General features: G+C 39.5%; 1 protein-coding gene and 1 long non-coding RNA gene across 2 annotated transcripts in view; both read left to right on the forward strand.

The window, feature by feature from the left end:
* Positions 1–416: 416 nt before the first annotated feature.
* On the forward strand, positions 417–1,236 carry LOC126292158 (uncharacterized). The gene is made up of 3 exons (XR_007552021.1): positions 417–659; positions 818–928; positions 1,107–1,236. It is a non-coding gene; the product is annotated as an uncharacterized LOC126292158 (long non-coding RNA).
* Positions 1,237–8,466: 7,230 nt separating this feature from the next.
* LOC126292161 (inositol-tetrakisphosphate 1-kinase-like) overlaps positions 8,467–26,921 on the forward strand; it is a 107,359-nt gene continuing 88,904 nt past the window's right edge. The window contains exons 1-2 of the mRNA XM_049985999.1: positions 8,467–9,387; positions 17,839–17,863. Of these exons, the coding sequence (XP_049841956.1) occupies positions 9,290–9,387; positions 17,839–17,863 (123 nt within the window). The 5' untranslated portion in view covers positions 8,467–9,289. The remainder of the gene's footprint in view (positions 9,388–17,838; positions 17,864–26,921) is intronic.

A 26,921-nucleotide genomic window follows, 5' to 3' on the forward strand; every position in this document is an offset into this window, starting at 1 on the left:
TACATGTTGAAATTGGTGTGTAACCGTAGTGCTGAAACTCTTAAGATTGTTTATAAGTGGTATGAACGATTTAAAAACGGAAATGAGTCGGTGGGAGACGAGCAACGTTCGGGACGTCCATTAACCCTAAATATAGGAGAAAACATGCAAAAAATGGCAAAAATTGTTCGTTCAAACAGGCGACAAACTATTAAGATCTTATAGAAGAGCTTAGCATCTCGTATGTGTCTTGCAGTTTCGGACACCATGCGGTCGGCCGCACTTTCAAATACGAGTGCCGTCTGTTACGCCCTCGTGTTTCCTGCAACCGCCACCGCGGTATGAGGTCGCTGCAACGGACGATTAGCCGCTGCCAATGAGATGCAAGCATCGCCTTTAGTGATGGGCTAAACTGCGATTTTCCGAAATCAGTGATTTCTGTGAATGCTACTTTTCAGTATCTGCTATTCTTAACTGTGATTTGTCGCAGTTAAGAGTCGCAGTTAAGGAACGTAGGTCGCGTATCCCTCCGCCACTGCTATTTCTGCGATTTCTGCTACTTCCGCGATTTCTGCTACTTCTGCTACTTCTGCGATTTCTGTGACTTCTGCGACTTACCACTGTATGAAAAAGTTACATCTGCCCACACAGAAAATTGCATCTCAACAAGCCTGTCATTGGTAAGTAAGTTTTACGTTTGTTCTTCCGTTGGCTTTAATTATGTATTAAAGAAACAACTGTGAAAATATTAATAGTGTAATTAATATTTAAGTAGCCATACAGTAGCGTAATAGTTCGTGTTTAGAAAAAGAATTCTAGCATATTGTTATGTTCACAGGTACCCGAACTACATTTCAGTCACTCAGTAAATTGATAACTCAAAATATCATTGTCAACAGATCTGGAGAAATTGCCACTGCGTCTTTAGACCGTTTTCGTCAGACGAGAGGTTAGTTTCTAAGTGTTTTGATGGACTTAATTACTTCAGTGAGATCGTTCTTGCAAATGTGAAATATACCCCATTGAGTGGCTTTCATTACAGCAAATATTAGCAATCTACTCTGTCAATTATATTGCTTGTAATTAGTGACAGCAAAAATTGTTTAATAATCCTTGTGATTTTGCAGACACAGTTCTGACTCTTGATTACTGGTTGCTGTACGTATCTATCCACATCAAGGCTATTGAGAGAGACTCGTGAAGATTCAAGACAGCTCTTAGAGGATTTGCAGTTTAAAAGTGACATAATTGTGAAATAAGTGTACAGATGAGTGATTAAACTGTGTTTTATTGAAGTTGTTATGCGATTTTAAAGGAATAATAAATGTTAATTACAGTGATTGAATAATGAAAATCTCATTTTCCGCATGTTTAAGCCATCCTATACCCGTAATTTTCCGCCACATATTTACTGGTAAACACTAGTTGAAGAGTGACATGCCATGCCGTCCCCCCCCCCCCCCCCCCACTCCACAATCTTAGTGTGACACCGACCTGTAACATAGTCCGAGGTATAGAATAAGCATTTTGAGGCTGTTGATATGAAAGTGGGAGGTACAGATCTTCCAGTTAAATCAGGAATAGCTTAAGTGTAATACTTGAAAGTAACACAGGAAAAGCTTACTTATGTATGTGGTTCTAGTGTCGGCAAAAAGTTCGTGTGTGTGAAGTTGCCATGTAGAACACCAGGGGCAAAACTTTTATCCCGAGTCTTGAACTGTGCCGGAATAAAAGTGAGGCATTCATATGACTCAATAATGCTGTTTTCATTTCACTACACTTATACAGATGTCTGAGTTCTGCTGTGTTAACATTGCAAAGTCCTGTAGACATGTGGAGTATTAACCAAAATTGTCATATTGGAAGGAAAATCACATTTGTTACGTTACTTGATATTTTGAGGAGAAAAAGGCAATGTTGCTTCGTATTAATATAATACATTCAGAGTCACAGCTGTGTTTGACCAATCATGACTGATTCTGAATGTGCATGTCGTCATATAATGTGAAGGCCTTATTTCAATAGTGGTACAAGTCCATTACCTCCACTTTTCTGTCTATAATGCTTCTGAAATTAATGATCCAAACAAACATTAATAAAGGTTCATTTCTAGCAAGAAGCCATATGCTTCAATATTTCTGGTATCTCAACTGTAGATTTTTCAGCGCTCATTTAACTTTACGACTCCATATCTCAAAATGAACAAAAATGGACTTGTACCACTAATGAAATAAGTCCTTCATACGCACACACAGCACACGGATATCGTGAGGCACAAGGCTCTTATAACGAAGTACATACGTCGTTCAACAGATGGCACTAGGAAGAGAATGTTAACTGCGCTTTTTAGTTGCTACTTGCGACTCTTAGTTGCGATTTGTCTCTGAAATCGCAGAAAGCAGTATGGAATTCGGCCAACAGATGGCTCACGGCGTTTATTGTGAAATGCTACTTGCGACTGCTAACTGTAACTGAAATCGCAGCTAGATTTTGTAAAGTTGTTACTGTAATATCTGTGACTTCTCAATCACTGTGATTTCTAACAGATACGCGATTTCCTGCCCACCACTAATCGCCTTTCTGGAACCCCATCGGAGGGTGAAGTTGTTCGAACATTCATACAGTGACTCCATCGTGTGTGTTTGCCAGTTGAATAACAATTGCATAGAGATGGGCAAACTGAAACACATAACTGTTTCGAAACAAATGAAACAGTACAATGTAATCAGAATGGGAGACGAGATACTGGCTGAAGTAAAGCTCTGAGGACCGGACGTGAGTCGTGCTTCGGTAGCTCAGATGATGTCGGCACAGTAGCTCAGCGTGTTCGGTCAGAGGGTTAGCAGCCCTCTGTAATAAAAAAAACTGAGTTAATCGATCAGCAACGAACTTAAAAACGGGTGTCTTGCGACGTCCGCCCAGTGCAGATACCACGAACAAACACGAAGAAAATGAGATTAAAAAAAATTAAAAAACGGAGATGGTAGAGCACTTAGCCGCGAAAGGCAAAGGTCCCGAGTTCGAGTCTCGGTCGGGCACACAGTTTTAATCTGCCAGAAAGTTTCAGTACAATGTAATGTTTCGATACGCTGTTTCGAAACAGTGAAACAGTTTGTGTTTAGGAATCTAATAAACCTACACATTTTATCATCTTGAATGTCTACTGTATAAGTATGTCCATATAAACACAAATGAGGAGCGAGAGCGCTAATCATATTGCAGAAAGTATGAAACTATCACTTAGGCGTATAGGCATTTCGTATTTCCTGTAGCAAATGTACTGCTTTCGTGACATGTGACTTTCATACTTTTGAATTGGCTGAGGACAGCCATGGCTGAAGATAGATGAACTGCAGAAACAACGGATATGCTACTGGGATTCCCACATTCCGTTAGTATGGGTGATATACCCATCCTGCTAATTTCCATGCACACAAAGGGAATCATTGTGGATAATAGGCACATTGACTATAGACTCACAAATAATTCGAATGAATAACAAAATATAAAAGAAAAAAATTTTGTCTTTCAAGGTGTTTCGTACCGTTACCTTAAATTCTCCATGCTCCCCAGCCCTTCCCGTTCACCATTACACATTGAGTGATATGTCAGATTGCTTGCACTCTGCGCTTTTTTTATTCAAAATGCTGTAGGTTTACTTGTGTTTCTTAATATGATTACTGTACATGAACAGAGAAGCGTATGTTATAAAACAATTGTAATGTAACTGAATGATTTTCACATATTTATTATTTTGAATGTGAATAGTATGCTTTGTTTTTTTTTTTTTTGTTTGTTTGGTTAGTGTTTTTAAAGCAGATGTTATGCCATTTCGGAATAGAAGAGTCAGCTAGAAACGAAGCTTTATTTTCGTATATCTTAAGCTTCATGCTATTGCCTGTCAAAAAGATTTCGACACTCTTGAAAGTGTTTCATGAAGTGGTATGTTGTGTTTCAGTACTTGTGCCGGCCCGAATCTCGTCCGACACAGACCGGAATGAAACATCACTGTTTCGATACAATTAGTCCGTTCCAAGCACAGGTGGACTGAAACAGCCTTATTTTGAAACAACGATACAGTTTCCGTGTCTCGCTAGAGATCGAATCTGGTCCGGTTATCCGAGACAGGGGCGGAATGAAACACCACTGTTTCGAAACAGTGAACCACAGCCATTCCGAAACACTGAAACAGTTCCACATATCGATACACTGTACCGAAACATAGAAACAGTGGCCAAGTCTAATTTCCAAACTTTCACAGTGGCCAGGGGTCGATATCTTTTGAATAGACATTGCACTGAAGTGTGACATATTTATAAATCTTTTTGTATCTGATTATATATATATCTAAATTAAAATCTGTTAGCAACTGACGTTGCCAATACAGCAACAAAGCAGTAACCCGATCGTGTGTGTTTGCCGGTTGAATAACATTTGCAAACTTTCACAATGGCTGGGGGTCGATATCTTGTGAATAGGCATTGTACAGAAGAGTGACAGATTTATAAATCCTTTTGCATCTGTATACAGGGTGTTACAAAAAGGTACGGCCAAACTTTCAGGAAACATTCCTCACACACAAAGAAAGAAAGTATGTTATGTGGACATGTGTCCGGAAACGCTTACTTTCCATGTTAGAGCTCATTTTATTACTTCTCTTCAAACCACATTAATCATGGAATGGAAACACACAGCAACGGGTACCAGCGTGAGTTCAAACACTTTGTTACAGAAAATGTTCAAAATGTCCTCCGTTAGCGAGGACACATGCATCCACCCTCCATCGCATGGAATCCCTGATGATGCAGTGATGCAGCCCTGGACAATGGCGTATTGTATCACAGCTGTCCACAATACGAGCACGAAGAGTCTCTACATCTGGTACCGGGGTTGCGTAGACAAGAGCTTTCGAATGCACCCATGAATGAAAGTCAAGAGGGTTGAGGTCAGGAGAGCGTGGAGGCCACGGAATTGGTCCGCCTCTACCAATCCATCGGTCACCGAATCTGTTGTTGAGAAGTGTACCAACACTTCGACTGAAATGTGCAGCAGCTCTATCGTGCATGAACCACATGGTGTGTCGTACTTGTAAATGCACATGTTCTAGCAGCACAGGTAGAGTATCCCGTATGAAATCATGATAACGTGCTCCATTGATCATAGGTGGAAGAACATGGGGCCCAATCGAGACATCACTAACAATGCCTGCCCAAACGTTCACAGAAAATCTGCGTTGATGGCGTGATTGCACAACTGCGTGCGGATTTTCGTCAGCCCACACATGTTGATTGTGAAAATTTACAATTTGATTACGTTGGAATGAAGCCTCATCCGTAAAGAGAACATTTGCACTGAAATGAGGATTGACACATTGTTGGATGAACCATTCGTAGAAGTGTACCCGTGGAGGCCAATCAGCTGCTGATAGTGCCTGCACACGCTGTACATGGTACGGAAACAATTGGTTCTCCCGTAGCACTCTCCATACAGTGACGTGGTCAACGTTACCTTGTACAGCAGCAACTTCTCTGTCGCTGACATTAGGGTTATCGTCAACTGCACGAAGAATTGCCTCGTCCATTGCAGGTGTCTTCCTAGGTCTTCCCCAGTCGCGAGTCATAGGCTGGAATGTTCCGTGCTCCCTAAGACGCCGATCAATTGCTTCTAACGTCTTCCTGTCGGGACACCTTCGTTCTGGAAATATGTCTCGATACAAACGTGCTATTGCCCCGTGCTAATCCATACATCAAATGGGCATCTGCCAACTCCGCATTTGTAAACATTGCACTGACTGCAAAACCACGTTCGTAATGAACACTAACCTGTTGATGCTACGTACTGATGTGCTTGATGCTAGTACTGTAGAGCAATGAGTCGCATGTCAACACAAGCACCGAAGTCAACATTACCTTCCTTCAATTGGGCCAACTAGCGGTGAATCGAGGGAGTACAGTACATACGGACGAAACTAAAATGAGCTCTAACATGGAAATTAAGCGTTTCCGGACACATGTCCACATAACATCTTTTCTTTATTTGTGTGTGAGGAATGTTTCCCGAATGTTTAGCCGTACCTTTTTGATACAACCTGTATATTTCTAAATTCAAATCTGTTAGCAACTGACGTTGCCAATACAACACCAAAGCTATGTATTATTCTCACTATTTGATATTAGTTGTAGAATAAATTAATATCTGAATTCTCTGTTCGTGAATGGCATCTGTTCCTCACTCCTGTACCCACTAAAAAGCACACAGCGTGCAAAGGAAGACACAATAGGTCAGTCCAAAGCATTTTAACCGGTAATTTGCAAGTGAGATGGATGAGTCCAAAATTTGTTCCCAAACTTTTGAGTGATGAATGGAAGGAAAATCGTGTCAGTTTTCACAGAGATGAAGGATCGTTTTCATTCTGGTCCGGCCTTCTTTTTCAGGAAAATGGTTTAAGATTCGGAATTATGTAAGTTTTTAACAGTGTCGAATCTGGAACTTCAGTGTGCCTACTTACAAATCGCCATTCGTCTTACAAAATGCTAAATATACTCCATACCCCAAACATTTCCTCTCCCCCCCCCCCCCCCCCCTGCCCGCCCGCACCTCTGCAAACTATGCTATGGCCGGTTTTGTTCATGCCCAGAATTGCATCTGAATACGAAATTTGGGCCTAAGAGTGCTACCATGAAACGAAAATTCGGAGTTCTCTACGGAAAACCAATGAACCTCCTCGTCTTGAAAGCGGAAGTTATTCAAAATCGAATACTGAAGTCATATTCATTGTTTTTTTTTCGATATTGAGGGCATAGTGTGATCAGAGTTCGTTCCATGTGGAACAGCAGTAAAAGCCGAATTTTACTAGGGAGTAATGCAAGATCTGCGAAACGGAAAGAGATCAGAAAACTGGCCCAATGGCTTCCTTCTTCATCACAACAAAGTGCTGTGTCACATTTCGCTTTTGATTCGCGAGTTTATGGATGGAAAAATTGTTCCTGCATACCCATATACACCTTTCTCACCATGCGACTTCTGGTTCTTCCCTAGAATTAAAGCAGGGTTTAAAGGAGCACGTTTTGACACCATTCGTGACACTGAATGGCCACGACAAAGCAGCCGAACGTCCTTCGAAAGGAAACCTTCGAGAAATGCTTCCAGTCATGGATTCAAAGTTCAGATAAGTACATCGCTAGCCAGTGACAGTACTTTGAAGGAAATTAAATCAAATTTCATGTGAGCTTATTAGTTTGTTTCTATTAAAATTATTCGTCGTATTTTTTGATCGCACCTCGTACATTTATATTGTGCAAACGACTGTGAAGTGAATAGCTGAGGGCGATGTGTACAGGGTTACTGTATATTCCTCAAGTCCTCCTCTAATATTGGCTCTTGAAAATTTTTAAGTAGGCTTTCGCGGGATAGTTGGTTTCTGTTTCAGCATCTCCGTGACACTCTCCCAAGGGGGAAACAAACTTGTGATCATACTTGCTGCTCTCCTTTGTGGAATGTATACATTCAGTATTGCCTGATAGTCCAATTTCTAGAGTAATAATCAAGGATGGGTCACACAAGTGTTTCGTCTCCTTTGTGGACTGATCGCATTTTCTCAGTATCGTACCAGTGAATCGAAGGCTGCCACTTACTTTACCTACCTGAGGCAATGTGAACATTCCATTTCATATCACCAGAAATTGATATATCGAAGTATTTGTATGAGTTGACTGTTTTCAGTTGTGAGTCAGTGATATTGTAGTCACAGAATAATATGTTTTCTGTTTTTTTGAAATGCATAACTTTATATTTTTGGACATTTAAAGCAAACTACCAATTTTTGCAACTCATTGATGTCTCGCCGGCCGAAGTGGCCGAGCAGTTCTAGGCGCTACAATCTGGAACCGCGCGACCCTTGCGGTCGCAGGTTCGAATCCTGCCTCGGGCATGGATGTGTGTGATGTCCTTAGGTTAGTTAGGTTTAAGTAGTTCTAAGTTCCAGGGAACTGATGACCTCAGAAGTTAAGTCGCATAGTGCCCAGAGCCATTTGAACCGTTTTTTTATGTCTCAATGAATATTTGGACAGCTTTTTTGATAGACAATGGCATAATCTACGAAATGTACGAGGCTCCAATTAATATTTTCCGCCAGGTCATTAATACACAATATGAAGAGCAAAGGTTCCACCCATCCTTCCTTTAGCATGCCTGAAGTTATATTTACATGCCGGTACGTCGATGACTCTGCGTCCAAGATAACATGCTGCATCCTTCCATACTCATAAGTTGTATACGCTCGAACACTGAGAGCATGTTTTCTTGTTTACAGTTATCTGTTTTGGAAGGTTTCTCATTTTTGTGCTGCGTTCTCCGACTATGAGTCAGGAGCCCAACCCAAACCTGTTTGTCAATTGCATGCAGAAACCTTCCACGAATCGGCACGGCGCACCTTCCCCCCCTCTCTTGGTATCTTTGCACAGATCCCCACTCCAGACGGTACAGGTCACATTCCACTAGTCAAGGCAGGAGGGGGCGTTGCACGCGCGGATAACAAACTGGAGTAAATTGGCTGTTGGCCGCTTCTCGCTATGTGCTGCGCGACACTTACGTCATTGTCACTGTAGTAAAGTTTATTTTAAAACTACCATCGAATAATGAGTGCTGCCACGTGAAGTTAATCAAAAAAAGTAATACAAGTCAGTGGCGAAAAAGTAACTGACACTCGTCGCTATTTCGTAATTTTGTTTTTTGCCCACGTTGAGAGTACTTTCATAATCGTTCGTCTCAGATAACATCTGTGCTAGATTACTTGCCAATCTTTGATCAGAGGGTATGTTTTTCAAACCTCATCTTGCTTCGTTGTGGTATTTGTTTTTATAACCGGTGTTGTTTGTTTGGGTTGGCGGGTGAGTGAAAGTAAGGTTAAGGACGCAAGCTGGCAAAACTTCAGCAAGGTCACTCACGCTTTCTTGATCACGCCAGCAGTAATTGATGAATCATAAATTAGTGGCGTTAACAGCGGTTGTACTAGCGGGAGCTCAAATGTATACAGAACAGCCGTTTCCTGACGTGTTGCTGAAGTCTTATCTTTCAACTATAGGCGATAAATCGTACGACGTCACATTGTCGGAGGACGAAAAATAGACACTAATTATTGGATACTGATAAGAGATCTGTAGTTGTGAAACCTGTTTAAGTGTGTTTGCGTACCATCTTTTCAAAGAGATCTGCTGTTCAGAAGTTTTGTTGGGAATATGTGCCTTCCAGCAGAGTGAGAGTTCCAGTTCCACCGCACACGCAGAGAGAGAGAGAGAGAGAGATATCCAAAATGACAGAACAGAAAGGTAGGCCACATATCATCGGATATTGGATGTCGGAGAAGAAGAGGCAGAAACTGAACTGGACAGAATTTGGAACTACGTGCAAGTAAGCGAAGATCATTTAATACTTTTCAACATATTACTGATATCTAATTCATTATGAGAGCCAAAAGCTATACATAACCAATAAGTCATTGATAAATTGTTGAGTTTCATCGATTTAAATATTTCATAGTTAATTGTTGCATGAAAGGCTAGCTAAAATTAAAAGTAGGAGAAGTATCGGTTTAAATTCATCTGATCTAATTATTCAGTTAGCATTCTGTGACTCAATCAACTTTTTCCCTGAAGTATTCATTTGGTGAAGGAAATGTATTGATGCATGAAACCATTTCTGTGGTTGTCAGTGCATTCAGTCCTCCGAGCTTTCTGCTCAGTATATTAGGTTGCCGTTGTATAATCATAAACGTATATTGCTTTTTCCGATTTTATAAGTTTTCGGTACTTATAATTCCAACATGTAGCGTTCTTCTCTCTGTATTTATGTCCTTTCTCATACAAATTGTTGCCTCCAAATGTCGGCCTTCTTTACTGGGTATTGCTACCAATTATGAGAACATCCTTCTGAAATATTTTACTCCTAAAGCAAAGTAGTAGTCCTACTTGTGTATTATAACAACGTGAATAATTAAGGTAGACACACTAGTCTTTGACAGTAGGCCCATAGTGAGAAGATTTATGTATTTCCTAAGAGCTTCATAGTCCATTGTTTAAAAATATACCCTTTTATAATCTAGACTCCCCTTAGATCATTGTGGATACTCTGAGTAACTTTTCACCAGTCAGTACCTGTACTTGTGCCAATTCTTGACACACAAGATTTTCATATGTAGCCAGTCATTGACAGTTAGCTGACTGAAAATTTAAAGGCTTCTAAATCATTCCATGGCAGTTCAGATATAGAGAACTTAGTACGTAGAATAGTATATAAATATGTATCTTGTTAATGAAGTTTAAGGTGGTTAGAAAAGTTTGATAAAATATTATGAACAGAGAAAGAAAACATGTCTAAACAATAACAGAAATCAAAAACATGGTTAATAAAGCTGTGGTCAAAATTTTTCACAACTGAGGCTTGGAATCTGTTTTTTAGCCTTACCCCTGTGACCAAGAGAAATGTCCTGATAACTTCCCAGCAGAAGAGTTGATACAGAGAGATTTATTGGCTGTAAAATATGTCTTGAGTTAGGGAACACTGAAATAAGCACTATGGTATACTGTTCTGAGAGCAGAACTCAGACATGTGTAATATCAAGTAAGGTACACTACCGTCAATGAAGAATGTGATAGACCTCGGATTTATTGTTTCAGTTCTTGGAGCCAAGAATTCTCTCATTTGGGGAGGGGAAAAATCTCATAGAAGAAGTAAAATTACTAACGGCATTTGATTTTACAAATACAGAGAGATTTTCTTTGTCATCATGCCCTGCACTGTATGCATAGGCCTGCAATGTTATACCCCATACATGTGATTACTTTGCCTGTTTAGATTACAAAGATCGACAGAAATGAATTTCCCATAGAGGATCGTATAATGTAGTTAGTTTTGGTCACAGGTATGTTTTGAACTCAATTGTAAAAATGTAAAAGTAACACCATGGTACCAGTCATTGATCATTGATTTGGGGGAGGGGGGTTGCCAAAGACTGGAACATCACAGAAAATTATGGACCAGTCTTATATACTACTCCTTAAAATTAACAGCTGGGACTGATCACCGTACAATATCATGGATCAGTCTGATATAATACTATTGCTAAATTTTAACTTGCGGATATTACTCGTTATGCATTAGGGATGTGCTCTTGTGTGAATTTTGTCATTTTGAAAAAAGTAAAAGCTGGGCTCAGGCCATGGATCTGATGACCTAGAAGACATACAATTTCCTTATCCATACTGAAGAGATAGGTTTTACTTTCTGTAATCATAACAAAAGACAAGTGTCAGTGACTGGAGCACTGGCAAAGACTTCTGCTTCTTCCTCATCTGTTTGTTAATGGTGAGCTACTGTGATTACAAACCAGTATTAGTTAGTTAAGCTATATTTTTTTATTTAAGGACTCTTTGATCATAATGTAATCATTGGAAATATTAAGAAGAGTGGGGCTGCATGGCACTATGTCTTCAATCTAAACTTGATCAATCCACCTGACTTCCAGGAGTCCCATTTCATAGGCTCGCATAACAGGGTGTATTAGCCTGCACCTGAAATCTTGTCTAGGCCTACATACTTTTATTCATTACGGAGCTGTGCCACTTTTTTTTTTTATATAAATGATCATCTGTGATGGTACTAAACTGCAGATTTAGCATTGCCGAGAGCGATGTAAAAGGAAGTGGATTTAGCAAGCGTGGCATAACTTGTGTTTGATTATCAGTCTTTTCATGGTGAGTCATACCATTTCCTTGGCACAGCAGAAGTTTCGACACTGTATTACAGTTGTGGCACATGTGAACCCTTACGGGACAGTGCTGAAATAGAGACCGCAAATCTTTTATCTGTTGAAGGTTTCTTTTATTATATATTTCTACACCATGTCAGACAAATGGTATCATTATGTTTTCACTTGTTACCAAGTCATCAGATGATTTGAGTACATAACATAGTAAAGTATAGACTGAAGAGACCCAGAGGAGCACTCGCAGTTTAAATTTGTCTATGTTTTGATATGTTTCAGTTCTAAGTGCCCCTCTGAGCCTTTTGTATTGACAAATTTCTATGTCAGCTATTTAGATCATCTTATGACAGGAGTTGGTAATAAGTTAGAACTGACAGTGATACCACTTGTGTGAATTGAGACAGAAATACATAATTTAAAAAAAAAAAAAAAAACATAGAATATTTCCCTAATGTGAGTATGCCTAGTCTGTATATGATTTCTCTGTGCATAATCTGTATCACTTCAGGCAGGTGGTTACTTTCATAGTCTTGGATGTTACTGAATGAAGCAAATGTTAAAATTCAGGAGCAACTAAGAAACACATGTTTTTCTGTTTTCTTCAACAAAAAAAAAAAAAAAAAAAAAAAAAAAAAAAAAAAAAAAACACCTGCTCCGAGATACAGGCCTCCAAAGATGACACTGTGAACACCGTTTTGAAGATGCGAATTTCAGAAAAAGTTTTTAAATGTTGTAGGCCTATCTCTGTAACAGTTCTAGATATTATGTTATACTTCTTTTTTTATTTGAATGATAATTGATTTATGATACAATGGTATCCTCTATTTGGACATAACTGTCAAAGTTCTTTTACTTTCGCCTTTTGAATTTTTTTAAAATTTATAGAAATTTTTTTTTCCCTCCAAAAATGGCAATCCTGGAAAGTTAGATTTTTTTCTGTTGATTAATACCTTGCAGTACAAGAACTACAAGGCTATCATTGGAGTAATGTCCAGGTTTCAATTTTTACAGGAGTGACATATTTTCAAAACAAGACCACAAGTGTTGCAGTTGTAAGTTATGACACTGGACATGACTCGGCACAGGCTTTGCTAGCAATGTGCAAAATTCTTCAGCTGCAAACAGGGGCAGAGAAGATCGTCATTATTCCTGATGGTGCTCCCAGTCATTTTAAAAATCATTACCAGCTGTTTGAATTGAGTAAACCGGAGAAAGGGGATGTTTGTGGCTTGTGTGTATGAATGTGACTGGTGGATTGCAGAGAGTATGGACAGCAGTTATGAGTTAAACGAAATTGTAGTGAACTTTATGCTACCACATGGACCAACTGCTGGATATAGGTTTCCAGCTGAAGGACAGCAACACCACCATCAGTGCTCATTACCTGTTCACAATGTTTTGAAGATTGTAAGTCTTCCAGTTCCTATTGGCTCAACAGGGAGGCATCACTCTGTATCAAAGGAAGATACTGAAGCAGTGGAACACATTTTTAGTTCATTGACTGGCTAATTTTAGTACAAAACAGAGCCCACAGAAGTTGTATAAATTGAAACCTTTAAGTCTTTGTACCTTTCACATACACTTGGGAACCACTTAAAATGCTTGAAAAATTAATCTCTTACTCATCTTTCAAAACTAAAATTATGTTAAATAAGACCAGCTTTCGATTTTTATGAGCCTGTAATGTGGATAATGTGGTAATAAAACGGGTCATATGTATGGCAAAAATTCCAATTGTATATCAAACCTGTTCAACCTAAAAGTGGAAGCTCTCCTTTTCAGGGAATGTAGAACTTTATTAATCAACAGAAAAAAATTAAAATTTATTGGTTTGGCATTTTGAAAAAAAAATTCCATAAATTATAAAAAGTTCAGAATGCTATAGTAAAAGAACTTTGACAGATAAGCCCAAATGGAGGATTTCTTTGTAGTCATAAAGCAATTATATTCCAAATAAAAGAAACAGCAAAATATCTAGAACTGTTCCAGAGATACAGCTTTTTAAAAATTTTCCAAAATTCACATTTTTAAAATGGTATGCGCAGTGTCATCTTTGGAGGGCTCTATCTCAGAGCAGAATTTTTTTTCTTTTGGAGAACACAAAAAATATATGTTCCTTACTAAGTCCTTCATTTTAACATATGCTAAATTCAATAACACCCGAGACTAGGAAGGTAAATTTTTTTCTTAGCCTGCCTGAATTATATGAACTATGTCCGCTTTTTTCCCCATACAGCCCTAACTGCCCTCCAGAAAGGGGCAGTTTGAACACCGTGCATAAAGTAAACTTTGCTGCAGTGTATCTCCCCAGTATATCTCTGTTTCTGATTCTCAAAAGGACATCCCCTTTCCCTGCAGCACAATTTACTCTCAACAGTACATTATCACATGTCTGTAGGCAAAAAGTGAACTGTCAGAGCTTGCTGAGACTGCATGTTCATTAAATTATTTCGGTTTATAGGCTGTGTCATTAGAAAAGACTAAAACACTATACCACAAATGTTTTGGCTGTATTTGCATTGGTCTTCTTCAAGGCAACTAAACTGCTAGATTTTGGACATTTTCTTCCTGCTCTGGAATACTGGTTTCATTCCTCTGTGATCCACCAGGACATAGTGTGTATAGAAAACCATGGCATACAAACAGATATCTGCATGCAGTCACACCACCATCCAGCACAAAAGATTACTGGGCCACATATGCAAACAGTCTGAGCTCACCTGATTAACGGTAGTGGTAGCCTCCAGTGTGAGCCAAATTAGCTCCAGTCAACATTCTGCATAAAAGGATATAGGATTAAGAGCCTTCGGTGAACAATGGTGTACTGTGATGTACAACAGAGGAACAGCTCAGTGTTGCTCTCTTACCTAGGGCGAGAGGTGTCAGTGACCTTGTAGGCTAGGTGCTGTGCCACAGTGGAATTAAATCAGTACTCTAGAATGGCTCCAAGATCTGTTGAGGTACACAAAGGATTCCATAGATGCCCTCCACATTGCAGGCATCTATGAACCTTGATGTGAATGCACCAAAGTTGACGCTGTTGGAACTGGGAGATTGATTAGCACTTGCTTGTCACAACATTGCAGTACTTGCAACTGCTGCAACACAACAACTGGCAACAGTTGGACACCACATGGACTGCAGCTGACCCATCCATTTTCAGTGACATTATGTGCTATCTCAGTAGTTTTGAATGAAGCGGTGGAAAATAAGAGGGGCTATCAAAATGATATCCTACCATAACGAAGAGGGAGAACGGCTGCAAGTCGTCGGCAACCCTACTGCCGGCAATCTCAGTTTGACCGGGTTCTTGTGTTCACCAGCCAGAAACATTATAAAGAAGTGGCCGTGAGAGAACTCCTTCGCAGTGTCAATACCTCGCTGCAGAAAATTGTTGCTCCCGAGTCAGAGCTGCCGATTCATTGTTGCCAGCCAGCCGTCTGCCAGAGTAACACAGCCACCCGTACATATGCATATTTGCTCGAACTGTCCAGTGGAATACCAGAATGTCACGTTAGCAGTTACATACTACCTAGCAGTGGCGGTCAGTTATCAAGCTGTAGCACACTGTAAATATCGCACTAAAAGTATTCCATTTCTCTTTGAATGCAAGTCTCGGATTGCACTAAAAATTACGCCATTTCTCTTTGAATGTGAGTCCGATACCACACTAAAAGTGTGCCATTTCTCTTTGAATGCCTGCTGTTGTGCAAATAAAACAGATGAAAACCTGTTTTATAGCACTCTATCCATGATGACTAGAAACCTGTGTCGAGTGCTGAAATGATGGTCAGCCATGATATGATCAACTTGGAGAAGGGATGCGGTTGTCTGTTTTCGATTGCACACACTCTGATGCGATGTCATCCTTCGTGGCACTGCGAGTACTCGTTACTCACAGCAACGGGACAGTATATTTCTTTGAAAGTACATGTAACATATTGTCCAAGTGTAGGATATGAAGGAGTTTTGAGGAGCAGTTGATGTAACAGTGCCATGCCCGAGTGGTGAAGCACACTGTCAATTCATTTGCTTGGCTTTGATTCCGGCTGTTGCCTTCCTGTTTTTTCCCTTTTTTAATCATCTCATTTTGTTCCTCATTGTGTTAGTCTATTAATTGTAAAATTTAAATATATTTAAACAGTTAAATTCATAAACATAAAATAAATATATTCAATTTAGTTACCATTACTACTAATTTAAATTAAAAGACTATAGGTGGTGGTAAAAAGTGAATATATGAGGAAAATTTAGTATTGAAGTGTTTTTTGTAGATGATGTTCTAAAGAGGCCCTTTTGCAGTAAGCTTTCGAAGAGAAAATAATTTTATGAGAGTAACCGGCAGACAGGCACAATGAACAAAACACACACACAGAATTACTAGCTTTCGCAACCGATGGTTGCTTCTTATATTTAAATATGTCTGCTTGTGTCTGTGTATGTGCGGATGGATATGTGTGTGTGTGTGTGTGTGTGTGTGTGCGTGTGCGTGTGTGTGTCTGTGTGCGCGCGAGTGTACACCTGTCCTTTTTTTCTCCCTAAGGGAAGTCTTTCCGCTCCCGGGATTGGAATGACTCCTTACCCTCTCCCTTAAAACCCACATCCTTTCGTCTTTCCCTCTCCTTCCTGAAGAAGCAACCATCGGTTGCGAAAGCTAGTAATTCTGTGTGTGTGTTTGTGTGTTTTGTTCATTGTGCCTGTCTGCCGGCACTTTCCCGCTTGGTAAGTCTTGGAATCTTTGTTGTTAATATATTTTTCCCATGTGGAAGTTTCTTTCTTCTTCTTCTTCTTCTTCTTCTTCTTCTTTTTTTTTTTGTTGAGAGTATAGTAGATCTGCTCCAAATGCAATGTGGGATGAGGTCACTGATTTTGCTCTAACTGTCCGAGTAGAAGCAGGGAGACGCCCCATTCAAGCTCGTTGAATATGTCACCTGAGTGAGCTGTAGGGAAAGGTAAAACACACTTAGAGATTTACTCATAGGGTATGAGGAATTTTTGAGCAGCAGTTCACATCTCGGTGTGATAGCAGAGGGGTCAAGCACACTGATTGGTAATTCGTCTGCTCAGGTTTGATTCCTCCTGGTACCATACTTTCTTTTTCATTGTTATTTTATTCCTCACAGTGTTACATGATTAATTATAAAATTTAAATACATTCAAACATTTCATTTTATATATGAAAGAAATTAATATATTTAATTTAGTTATGATTACTAGCCTTTTAAGTCAAAGGCTGTAGGCTACCAGATGGTAGAACATTGGTAAAATTTTGGCTTAGCCACCACTGCATCAAAATAGGCATTATATAAGAAAGAACATCCTCAGGATCTCTTATCTTTGTCGCCCTGAAGAAGACCTCTGCAAAGATGGTGTAAATGTTGGTGGTATAGTCTTTTTATAGTGACACAACCTAACACAGAAAATAATTTTATTCGACTTGACATTGGCTGTGGAAGCATACAAACTTATTCTATATATTCAGTTTAACATGACAGAGTGATTTTAGTAGGCTCCATAGAACACTGTAGGTGTGTTGGTCTATACTTGTTCCGTGGAATCAAAAGTGTCGCAAAGGATGAATACCATATTGTGCACCAGAAAAGAGAGAAGCAGCTTTGTGAACAAATAAGTATTGGGTTCATAAATATCAAACATTTGAGAGACAACAACTTTTTATTTTCCTCCTGTAAAATTTTTATGATCACAAATTAGTTACATTAAAATTGGCTATTTTATTCTCCCTGCCACTTTCTTCCACTGTTGGCAAAATTTCTGTGGACATTCACGACATCATCAGTCTAATTCATTGGTTCACCTGATCTATAGTAATCTCCTGTAACTCTGCATCTCAGAGACTTCAGATCATTGAGAGCTGCAATACCAAACATTATTTTTAAATAACTTTAAGAAACTACTGTCTTTATGTGAACTCAGTGTCAGTAATATTATGTAATTTCAACACATATTATTTTCTTATAATGTCAGCAACATTTGATATTGCTATGAAGTTAACTATATGATGTCTTCAGAGTTGTATTATGTCAACACGTTATTTAATGACAAAGTATGCATTTTCTTTTTTTATTTCTTTATTTCAGGAGGCACGGATTTGACTTAGTTAAGGTATGTTAACGTAACTATATTCAATCAGCATTGATAATTTGTTATCACTAGTATATTTAAGATATCAAGTGATATGATAATATTAAATAATTAGCTCATTCCCTGGAGCTTAAAGTTTTTGTTACGATACAGGTTCCATTACCGAGAGAGAGAAAAAAGTGAAGTGAGATGCTGTTATACTTATTAGGTTCCACTGTAACTGTGACTTGATTAAACTCAAATTTTCTGTGACCAGTACCGTTAGAGGCGCAGCATAAACATATGCAGGGAGTTTCAGACGGAACTGTAAATGTTTTATGATGTGGTCATTGTTATGATCTTTAGTCTGAAGACTGGTTTGATGCAGCTCTTCATGCTACCCTACCCTTTGCTAGCCTCTTCATCTCATAATAACTACTGCAACCTACAGCCTTCTGAATCTGCTTACTGTAGTAGTTTCTTGGTCTCCCTCTATGATTCTCTCTCCCCCCCCCCCCCCCTCGCCCCCCTCTCCACCTCCTGCCGTTCCACACACAAATCCCTCCAGTAAAAAATTGGTCATTCCTTGATGTCTCAGAATGTGTCCTGTCAACTGATCCCTTCTTCTAGGCAGGTTGTGCCAGAAATGTTTTTCCCCCCTAATCTCTTCAGTGCCTCCCTATCAATTAAATGACTTACCCATTACAATCTTCAGCATTCTTCTGTAGTACCATATTTCAAAAGCTTCTATCCTCCTCTTGTCTAAACTGTTTATCATCCATTTTTCACTTACACACATCTACATCCACACAGATACTCTGCAAGCCACCATATGGCGCGTGTTGGAGGGCACCTGTACCACTATTTGTCATTTCCCACATCTACATCCACACGATCTTCCTACTCATTAAATTATATTTTTACAGATGTAGGGCTAGCTGCCGTTCATCACACCAACTGGAAATTTTTTCAAAGTCGTTTTGTATCTTCCTACAGTCACTCAACTTTTGACACATTACCATACACAATGGCATCATCAACAAACATTTGCAGATTGCTGCCCACCCTATCCGCCAAATCATTTATGTGTATAGAGAACAACAATGATCCTATCACACTTCCCTGGACACTCCTGATGATAACCTTGTCTCTGATGAACACTCACCGTCGAGGACAATGTACTGGTTTGTATTATTTAAGAAGTCTTTGAGCATCTTGCATATCTGTGAACTTATTCCTTTTGCTCGTACCTAACAGCCTACAATGGGACACCATGTCAAATGCTTTCCAGAAATCTAGAAATATGGAATCAACCTGTTGCCTTTCATCCATAGTTGTCAGTGGATTCTGCACCAAATAGGAGTTAATTATATTGGTCTGTAATTTTGCGGGTCTGTTCTTTTACCCTTATTATATACTGGAGTTATCTGCACCTTTTTCCAGTCGCTTCAGACTTCATGATGGGCAAGAGATTCACAATAAATGAAAGCTAGGTAAGGGACCAATGCCGTTGAGTACTCTTTGTAGAACCGAACTGGGATTCCATCCAGACCTGGTGATTTATTTGCTTTCAGATCTTTCAGTTGTTTCTCTACTCCAGGTATGCTTATTACTATGTTGTCCATATGTGAGTCTGTCTGATGGTCAAACGATGGTATGTTTGTACAATTCTCCTGTGTGAACCATTTCTCGAATGTGAAATTTGAAACTTCAACTTTCCTTTTACTGTCTCAACTACCCCACCAGACCTGTCAACAATGGACTGAATGGAAGTTGTGGACCCATTTAGCTATTTTACATATGACCAGAATTTTCTTGGGTTCTCTGGCAGATTAAGGTGTTACGGTAGTAGTTATTGTACATTTTGCGCATAGCTCTTTTAACAGATACACAAATCTCTACTGACCTTCGCTCATTGTCATTCATGCGTTCCCTTTTGAACTGAGAATTCGACAGCCTCTGCTTCTGTAGCATCCTCCAAATTTCATTATTAAACAATATTAGGTATTTTCCATCCTTTATCCAGACACATACCTCTCCAGACCATGATTTACAATCTGTTTAAACTTTGCCCATAATTCACCTACATCCATTTTACTGGAACTAAGTGATGCCAATTGATTGTCTAAGTGAGATGTTAATAACCGCTTATCTGCTCTATGTAACAGAAACTCTAGTAGCCTTCGTGACTGACTTATTAACTTTCGTAATCATAGTTGCTATAATGACATGGTTGCTAATCCCCGTTTCTACACTGACATTGTCGATAAGGTCCAGCGTATTTGTTTCTGCAAGGTCTAGAGGTCTAAGATATTTCCATTGTGTGTGTGTGTGTGTGTGTGTGTGTGTGTGTGTGTGTGTGTGTGTGTGTGTGTCCATTTACTCAATCACTATGGAGCAGTCGGACTTGCAACGTCGAATGTTTGTCTATGATAGTTTCATGAAAAGTGGTGAGTCTATTATTGCTACACAGCGATTGTTTCGTGCGCGGTTTAATGTCGGTCGACATGGAGCTGTTCCGAGATGTAACACAATCCTCAGATAGGTGAAAAACTTCAGATCAACTGGAAACATACTGAATAAAAAGCATCCTGGCTCAAGATGCAGTGTAACGACACCAGCAAATGTTGAAAGGGTAAGGCAAGCGGCAGTCAGAAGCCCAGGACGGTCAGCTAGACTTTGTGCTAGTGAGTTACGAATCAATCATGAATCGGTTAGATGAATTTTGCATAAAGAACTAAAATTCCATCCCTACAAAATGCTCATTGTCCAACAACTTAAGGAAACTGATTTTGCTGTATGAGAAGACTTCGCTTACAGAATGCAAGGGATTTTCGGATCGAGTGAAAATGAAATTTTATTGATGAGTGATGAAGCTCATTTTCATTTAAACGGGACTGTGAATAAGCAAAACCTACGTTACTGGGCTCCAGAGCATCCACACGTTATCCACCAGTGTCCTCTGCACTCAGAAAAAAGGTAACAGTCTGGTGTGCTCTTGGCTCTGTTGGCATTGTTGGACCTTTTTTTATTTATTTATTTTGAAGAGAACAGGGCCACAGTTACTGTTAATTCGGTTCGTTACATTCTTATGCTTGAAACATTTTAGAAACCAGAACTAAGAAGACAACAAATCCCTTTAAAACACATTTGGTTCCAGCAGGATGGGGCAACTTCGCACACCCCAAACACTTCGATGACAGTTCTTAGACACATGTTTCCTCACCAGATTATGTCACGTTTTGGCAATGTTCCTTGGCCTCCCAGGTCTCTCGACTTGTCAGTATGTGACTTTTTTCTGTGGGGGTACCTTAAGAACTGTGTCTATAACCACAAACCACGAAATTTGGACGAGTTGAAGAATGCAATCATTCAAGAAATTGCTGCCATCCCAGCAGAGATTTTAGTCCATGTGATGGAGGATTTTGAGAAGAGACTTGAGTCCAGCATTCGAAATGATGGATATCACCTTGATGACATTATTTTTCACAAATAACTTTGTTAACTAAAATGACAAATAATGAGCTTTGATTTTGTGTAATGAACATGCATTAATTTTAAAGTTGGCTGAGTATTATTTCATTAAAAACCGCCCATCTCCTGTGTATCACCCTGTATTTTGCCTGCCTGTCTGTCTGTACCCCACACAATGAATCCCTGGGCGTCCCAGTCTGTACTCAACAGTTTAAAGTTTCCTGCAACTAGTATTGCATGATGTGGGTATTTACACGCTATTGACTGTAGACTTTTTTTGAATGACTCTAGAAACTGTCACAGCAGAATTGGGTGGCCATTAAAAACTCCAGCAATTAATTTGGTTTCACCTACACCTGTTCTACACATCAGATGACTTCACTGTCTCTCAGAGCTTTGACCTCAATAGACACAATGTTTGCATCAACTGCAATGAACACACCCCCTCCTATGGCCTTTAACCTGTCTTTCTAAAATATGTTCTGTGACTTGCTAAATATCCCAGAGCTTTCCACTTCAGGTTTCAGCCAGCTCTTGGTCCCAAGAATAATTTGAGCATGAGCACTTTCCTGGATGCAGTAAATTTGAGAACTGTATTACAAATACTTTGGCAGCTTACTGATAAAATTGTGACAGGCAAGGTTTCTTTATTCTGAACATTGTTTGACTTTCCTTGCTCGATATCGACTGGAAAGTGTTCCTCAGAGTACCTCAAACAACTGCCTAGCTTAAAAAATCCTCATGTGGACTCCACAGGTACTCTGCTACCCGAGTAGCTGCTTCCTTTGTGTTGTGCACCTCTTACCTATCGAGGGGAGACCTACACTTCCCACACAATAATGCAGGTCTATAAATCTGCAGCCAAGACTGTCACAGAGTCGATGAAGCCCTTGGTTGAGACTCTCCACTTGGCGCCAAACGAAAGGACCCACATCAACTTTGGGAATGATACTGCATATTGAGAATTCTGCTTGTGCCCCATGCATGAGGCCAGCAATCTTCACCACCTCTGCCAGCTGCACGTACGAACTGGGGATCGTCTCGGAACCCAAGCAACAGGTGTTATTGGTGATGATGTGAGCCACAAAATGCAGACGACTTTACCCTGCAGGCTCGATAGCCACAGGCGAGGCCACCTCCAAATCATGGATGAACCCTCCCCCTCTGACAGACATACTGAGTGCACATGGAGTTTCTTTCCAGCCCTGAATGCTGTCTGCCTAAGGGGCTCCATAACGCACCTAACATTTGAGCTCCCAGTAACTACTAAACCCCTCTCCCCATATGCCTGCTCGGACTCTGCTGAAGAAGTGGTCACCTGCCCACTCACAGGGTGAATGGGCGAGTCCACGCACCCAGTCTCCTCATTGGCCCTCTGTCTTGAATGACATGAATGCATTACCACCTATCATTCGCCCTGTTGTGAGGGCGAGTCCACCACATCGGGTTCACTAGTAGGTGCCTCGAAAGCAGAGCCCACGGGCAAAACAAGCGACCCCTGAGGTATCCAATACAATGTGTATCCAATACAATGTGCCAGATTCTCCACCACCGTTACACCCCAAGGTAGCAGCCTGAAGATGACTGACCATAGTCAAAAGCAGATGCAGCTTTCGTGAACTGCAGCCAGCTCTTCCTGCATTCACAGACAGTATGCACATATCCTAGTCTTCCTAGCAAAACTAACTGAGGAAGTGAACTATATAAGCAGACAACACTACATATGAAATTTGCTACCCTCGTGATGTGTCACCAGTGGATGCTGATGTGTTACTGAATTACGTAGCTAGGCCTTTCACTGAGCAACTATTACAGTACAGACTGAATGAATTTACACATACAAAAATATGAAATTAAACCTCTCATACAGAAAAATATGCACAAAATTTAGTAAATGTGCTACTTGGAAAAACAGAAAAAGATAAACACTCAACTTACTGCTCCGTAGATGTATATCAGCTGAGAGCTGGAGCCTGACCTGCTTACTAAATGGACGACCAAACTCCGTACAAATACTTTCAGCAAAGACTTCCTGACACTTAAATCTATACTCAGTGTTTCTCTTCTGTAGAAACGCTATTCTTGCCATTGCCTGTCTACATTTTATATCCTCTGTACTTCCCCATCATCAGTTATTTTCCTGCCCAAACATCAAAACTCATCTACCACTTTAAGTGTGTTGTTTCCCAATCTAATTCCCTTGGCATCACCTGTTATAATTTGTCTACATTTCCTTTATCCTTGTTTTGCTTTTGTCGTTCTTCATTATATCCTCCTTTCAAGACACTGTCCATTCTGTTCAGCTGCTCTGACAAGTACTTCGCTGTCGCTGAAAGAATTACAGTGTCGTCGAGAAACCCAAGTTTTTATTTCTTTGCCCTGAACTTTAATTCCTTCTCCAAATTTTTTCTTTGGTTTCCTTTATTGCTTGCTTAACATATAAATTGAATAACATTGCGGATAGGCTACAACCCTGTCTCACTCCCTTCTCAGCCACTGCTCCCCTGTCATGTCCCTCTTGTTTCTGTATAAACTGTGAGAAATGTTTTGCTCTCTACATTTTACCCCTGCTAACTTCATAATTTGAAAGAGAGTATTCCAGTCAACATTAGCGAAAGCTTTCTCTAAGTTTATAAATGCTATAAATGAAGGCTTACCTTTCCTTAACCTATCTTCTAGGGGATGTCGTAAGGTCGGTATTGCGAGGTGTGTTTCCACATTTTTCAGGAATCCAATCTGATCTTTCCCAAGGTTGGCTTCTACCAGTTTATCCACTCTTGTGTAAGGAATTCGTGTCGGTATTTGCAACCATGACTTACTAAACTGATAGTTCTGTAATATTCGCACCTACCAGCACCTGCTCTCTTTGGAATTTCTTCTTGAAGTCTGAGGTGGTGATGTAGAATAATTCTAATAAAACAACCCATGTGTCAATGTTATGAAAAGGATAGATTGTTACTCGCCATGTAGTGAAGATGTTGAGTTCCAGACAGGCATAACAAAAGGACTGCTAAACAGACAAGCTTTCCGCAATAGACAACATACACACACACAACCACACAAACACAGCTCACACACACAACAACTGTAGAGGCTGTCCCCAGCAGCCTAGACAGTGGTCACGTGTATATGAACTGTGTTTATGTAATTCAGTATGTGTATGTTTTATATTTCGGAAGAAGGTGTTTTGGCCAAAAGCTTATGTGCTTAAATGTCTTTTTGTTGTGCCCGTATGTGACTCACCATCTCCACTATACTGTGAGTAGCAATCTATTCGTTTAATAATATTGTCATTATTCCGTCCCGGATGTTCCATCGTTTTGTTTCATATAGCATGTGTGATTTTTATTAGTAACAGAGATATAGCTGTCATAGAGTAATACAGACAAATACAAAAGGTGCTAAGGAACAACAAATGTTAAAGTTCAAAGTTGGTTTCACAAATTTCACCCACGACTGAATTCTCTTTACATCTCGTGTAGCTCTTTATATGTCCTCTTAGCACCTAGCTTGGTCTTAAATGGCTGAGTACTCAGCGCACTATTTTCAATGACGTGTCTGTGAACAATAAACTAGTCCGTGTACGTCGTGACCTCTAGCAGCATATCTGATGCCTTCCAATGGCCGCCGGTGTGACTAGGTCTCAGCTTGATGGCCGACAGTTGGCCCCTACTCAGTGCGGGACCTGCTTGACGGTTCTGTTGTGCAGGTGGCTGGTGCGAGTAGGTGCTTAGCTGAGGTATAGTAGTAAGTAAGTGTGACATGTTAAAATGATACAGTAGAATTGGTCAGCAAATCATAAACACAGTTGAAAAATTCAATTATATGCACTCAAGCACAACTTCATCGCTGGAATCTTAAAGAAAAAAAAAGACAGTTGTCAAAGCAGCTAAAGTACCATCATGTGAACTGAAAGTTTGTTTCTGTAACCAGCAGTATCTCTCTAATCAAAAGAATCAGAAGGCTAAAGTGCGGTTATAGTATACCTGTGTGATCTGTTATGTACTGCAGTTGGCAACTGTGTGATGCGTATGGTAAGTGGCTGACTGCATTTGTATTCAATATGGAGGATGAGAATAAAACTAAATGTGGTGACAGAGCGACCTGTAGTGAAGAATGAGGCCAAGGTTAGGTTGGAATGTGACAGTTTGGTTGAGAGTTGGTGAAACCAATGAATTTCAACAAAAAAATACAAAAATCCGCCGTGTTCAATTCTCGCCGTGCAGCATGCAATGGAAGACACAGGTACACCGTAACTGCAATTTGTACCAGATACACATGTGCTGTATGGAATGTGTTACTTGACTTAATGTATAGTGGTACTTCCTAAAATATTTTCTATTCCTGCTGAAACAACCTGTGTAACTGATGTTAGTAGTATTTGATTCTGACATATGAATGTAGTAGCTTAGTTTATTTGCAAATATATGCATGTCACTTGTGTGACATTGCTGAAACTTCATCTCAGAAATATTGGTACCAAACAAACAAATAATACCCAGACATGTAGCATGGAAACAGGTCACTTACCAAATGCACTGACAGAGAAATGGGATCATGGTTTTTGATACACACTAAGCAGCATTATGTAGACTGTAACAACTTCGCTATTTTTCACACTTGCATTCACAAGATGCTTTGGAGTAAAAATTTTTTTTGTCCTGTTGTCGGATATTCAGATAACGTGCTTCTTTACTTGCACGTGGACCTTAAGGCTAATTTTCTGTAGCCTCTTGATTTAAAAAGTTGGTATCTGCAGTTTCATTGTTATGCCACACCCTTAAGGTACCATATTTTGTGCTCTGGATACACCTATTTGACAATCTAGTAATCAGTTTAACAATCATTTTAAAAGCAGATATAACCATATGTATTAGATATAATCATATGTATTATACAGTCATATAACATACTATTTTATATCCTACAGTTAGATAATGCAGTACATAAGCTCTGATAATTTAGGTTTTCATAACTTGTTGCAGTAATAGATGTTTGTGAGTTTTTTTTTTTTTTTTTTTTTTCATCCACTTTACAATTATTCTTGTTGTCTCTTCCTTACACACCTCATAAAAACTGTAGTCTATAGCTGAACAAAGAATACATTGTGGAGGTCTCAAGTGAAGAAATATTACAGTCCCATTGATGAAAGTACTAATGAGATAACTGCTGCCCATTTTATACAGATAATGAAAGTTACTGTTATAATATGTTTATTAAAAACTAAAATATTCGATTAATAATATTTTTAGAAATTTAGTAAGCAGGTTAAGTAAGGAAATATCCTGAAACTGTATTAAGCCAACATTTATAAAGTTACACATTTTGGAATTAATTGCTTTTATACTATTTAAAATTTTCAGCTGCTGGTAATGGGCCACCTTGAGCAGGAATGGCAGACATAGCTTTTCAGTTCCCTTCTCTGACGAGAAAGACAAGTAATAATGAAAAATATGAATAAAATTTATGGGTGATGAAATAAAAATGTTCTTTGTAAACTGTAGATTAGTACACACTCAACATTCAGGAGATCCAGAAGTAAGACCACCCTAACAGCTGTGATTCACATAGCACTCCTGAAATACCAATTGGTTCTGCTAAGAAATTAATCAGTGGACTAATATAG

The sequence above is a fragment of the Schistocerca gregaria genome, chromosome 9, assembly GCF_023897955.1.
Source record: "Schistocerca gregaria isolate iqSchGreg1 chromosome 9, iqSchGreg1.2, whole genome shotgun sequence".
NCBI lineage: Eukaryota > Metazoa > Arthropoda > Insecta > Orthoptera > Acrididae > Schistocerca > Schistocerca gregaria.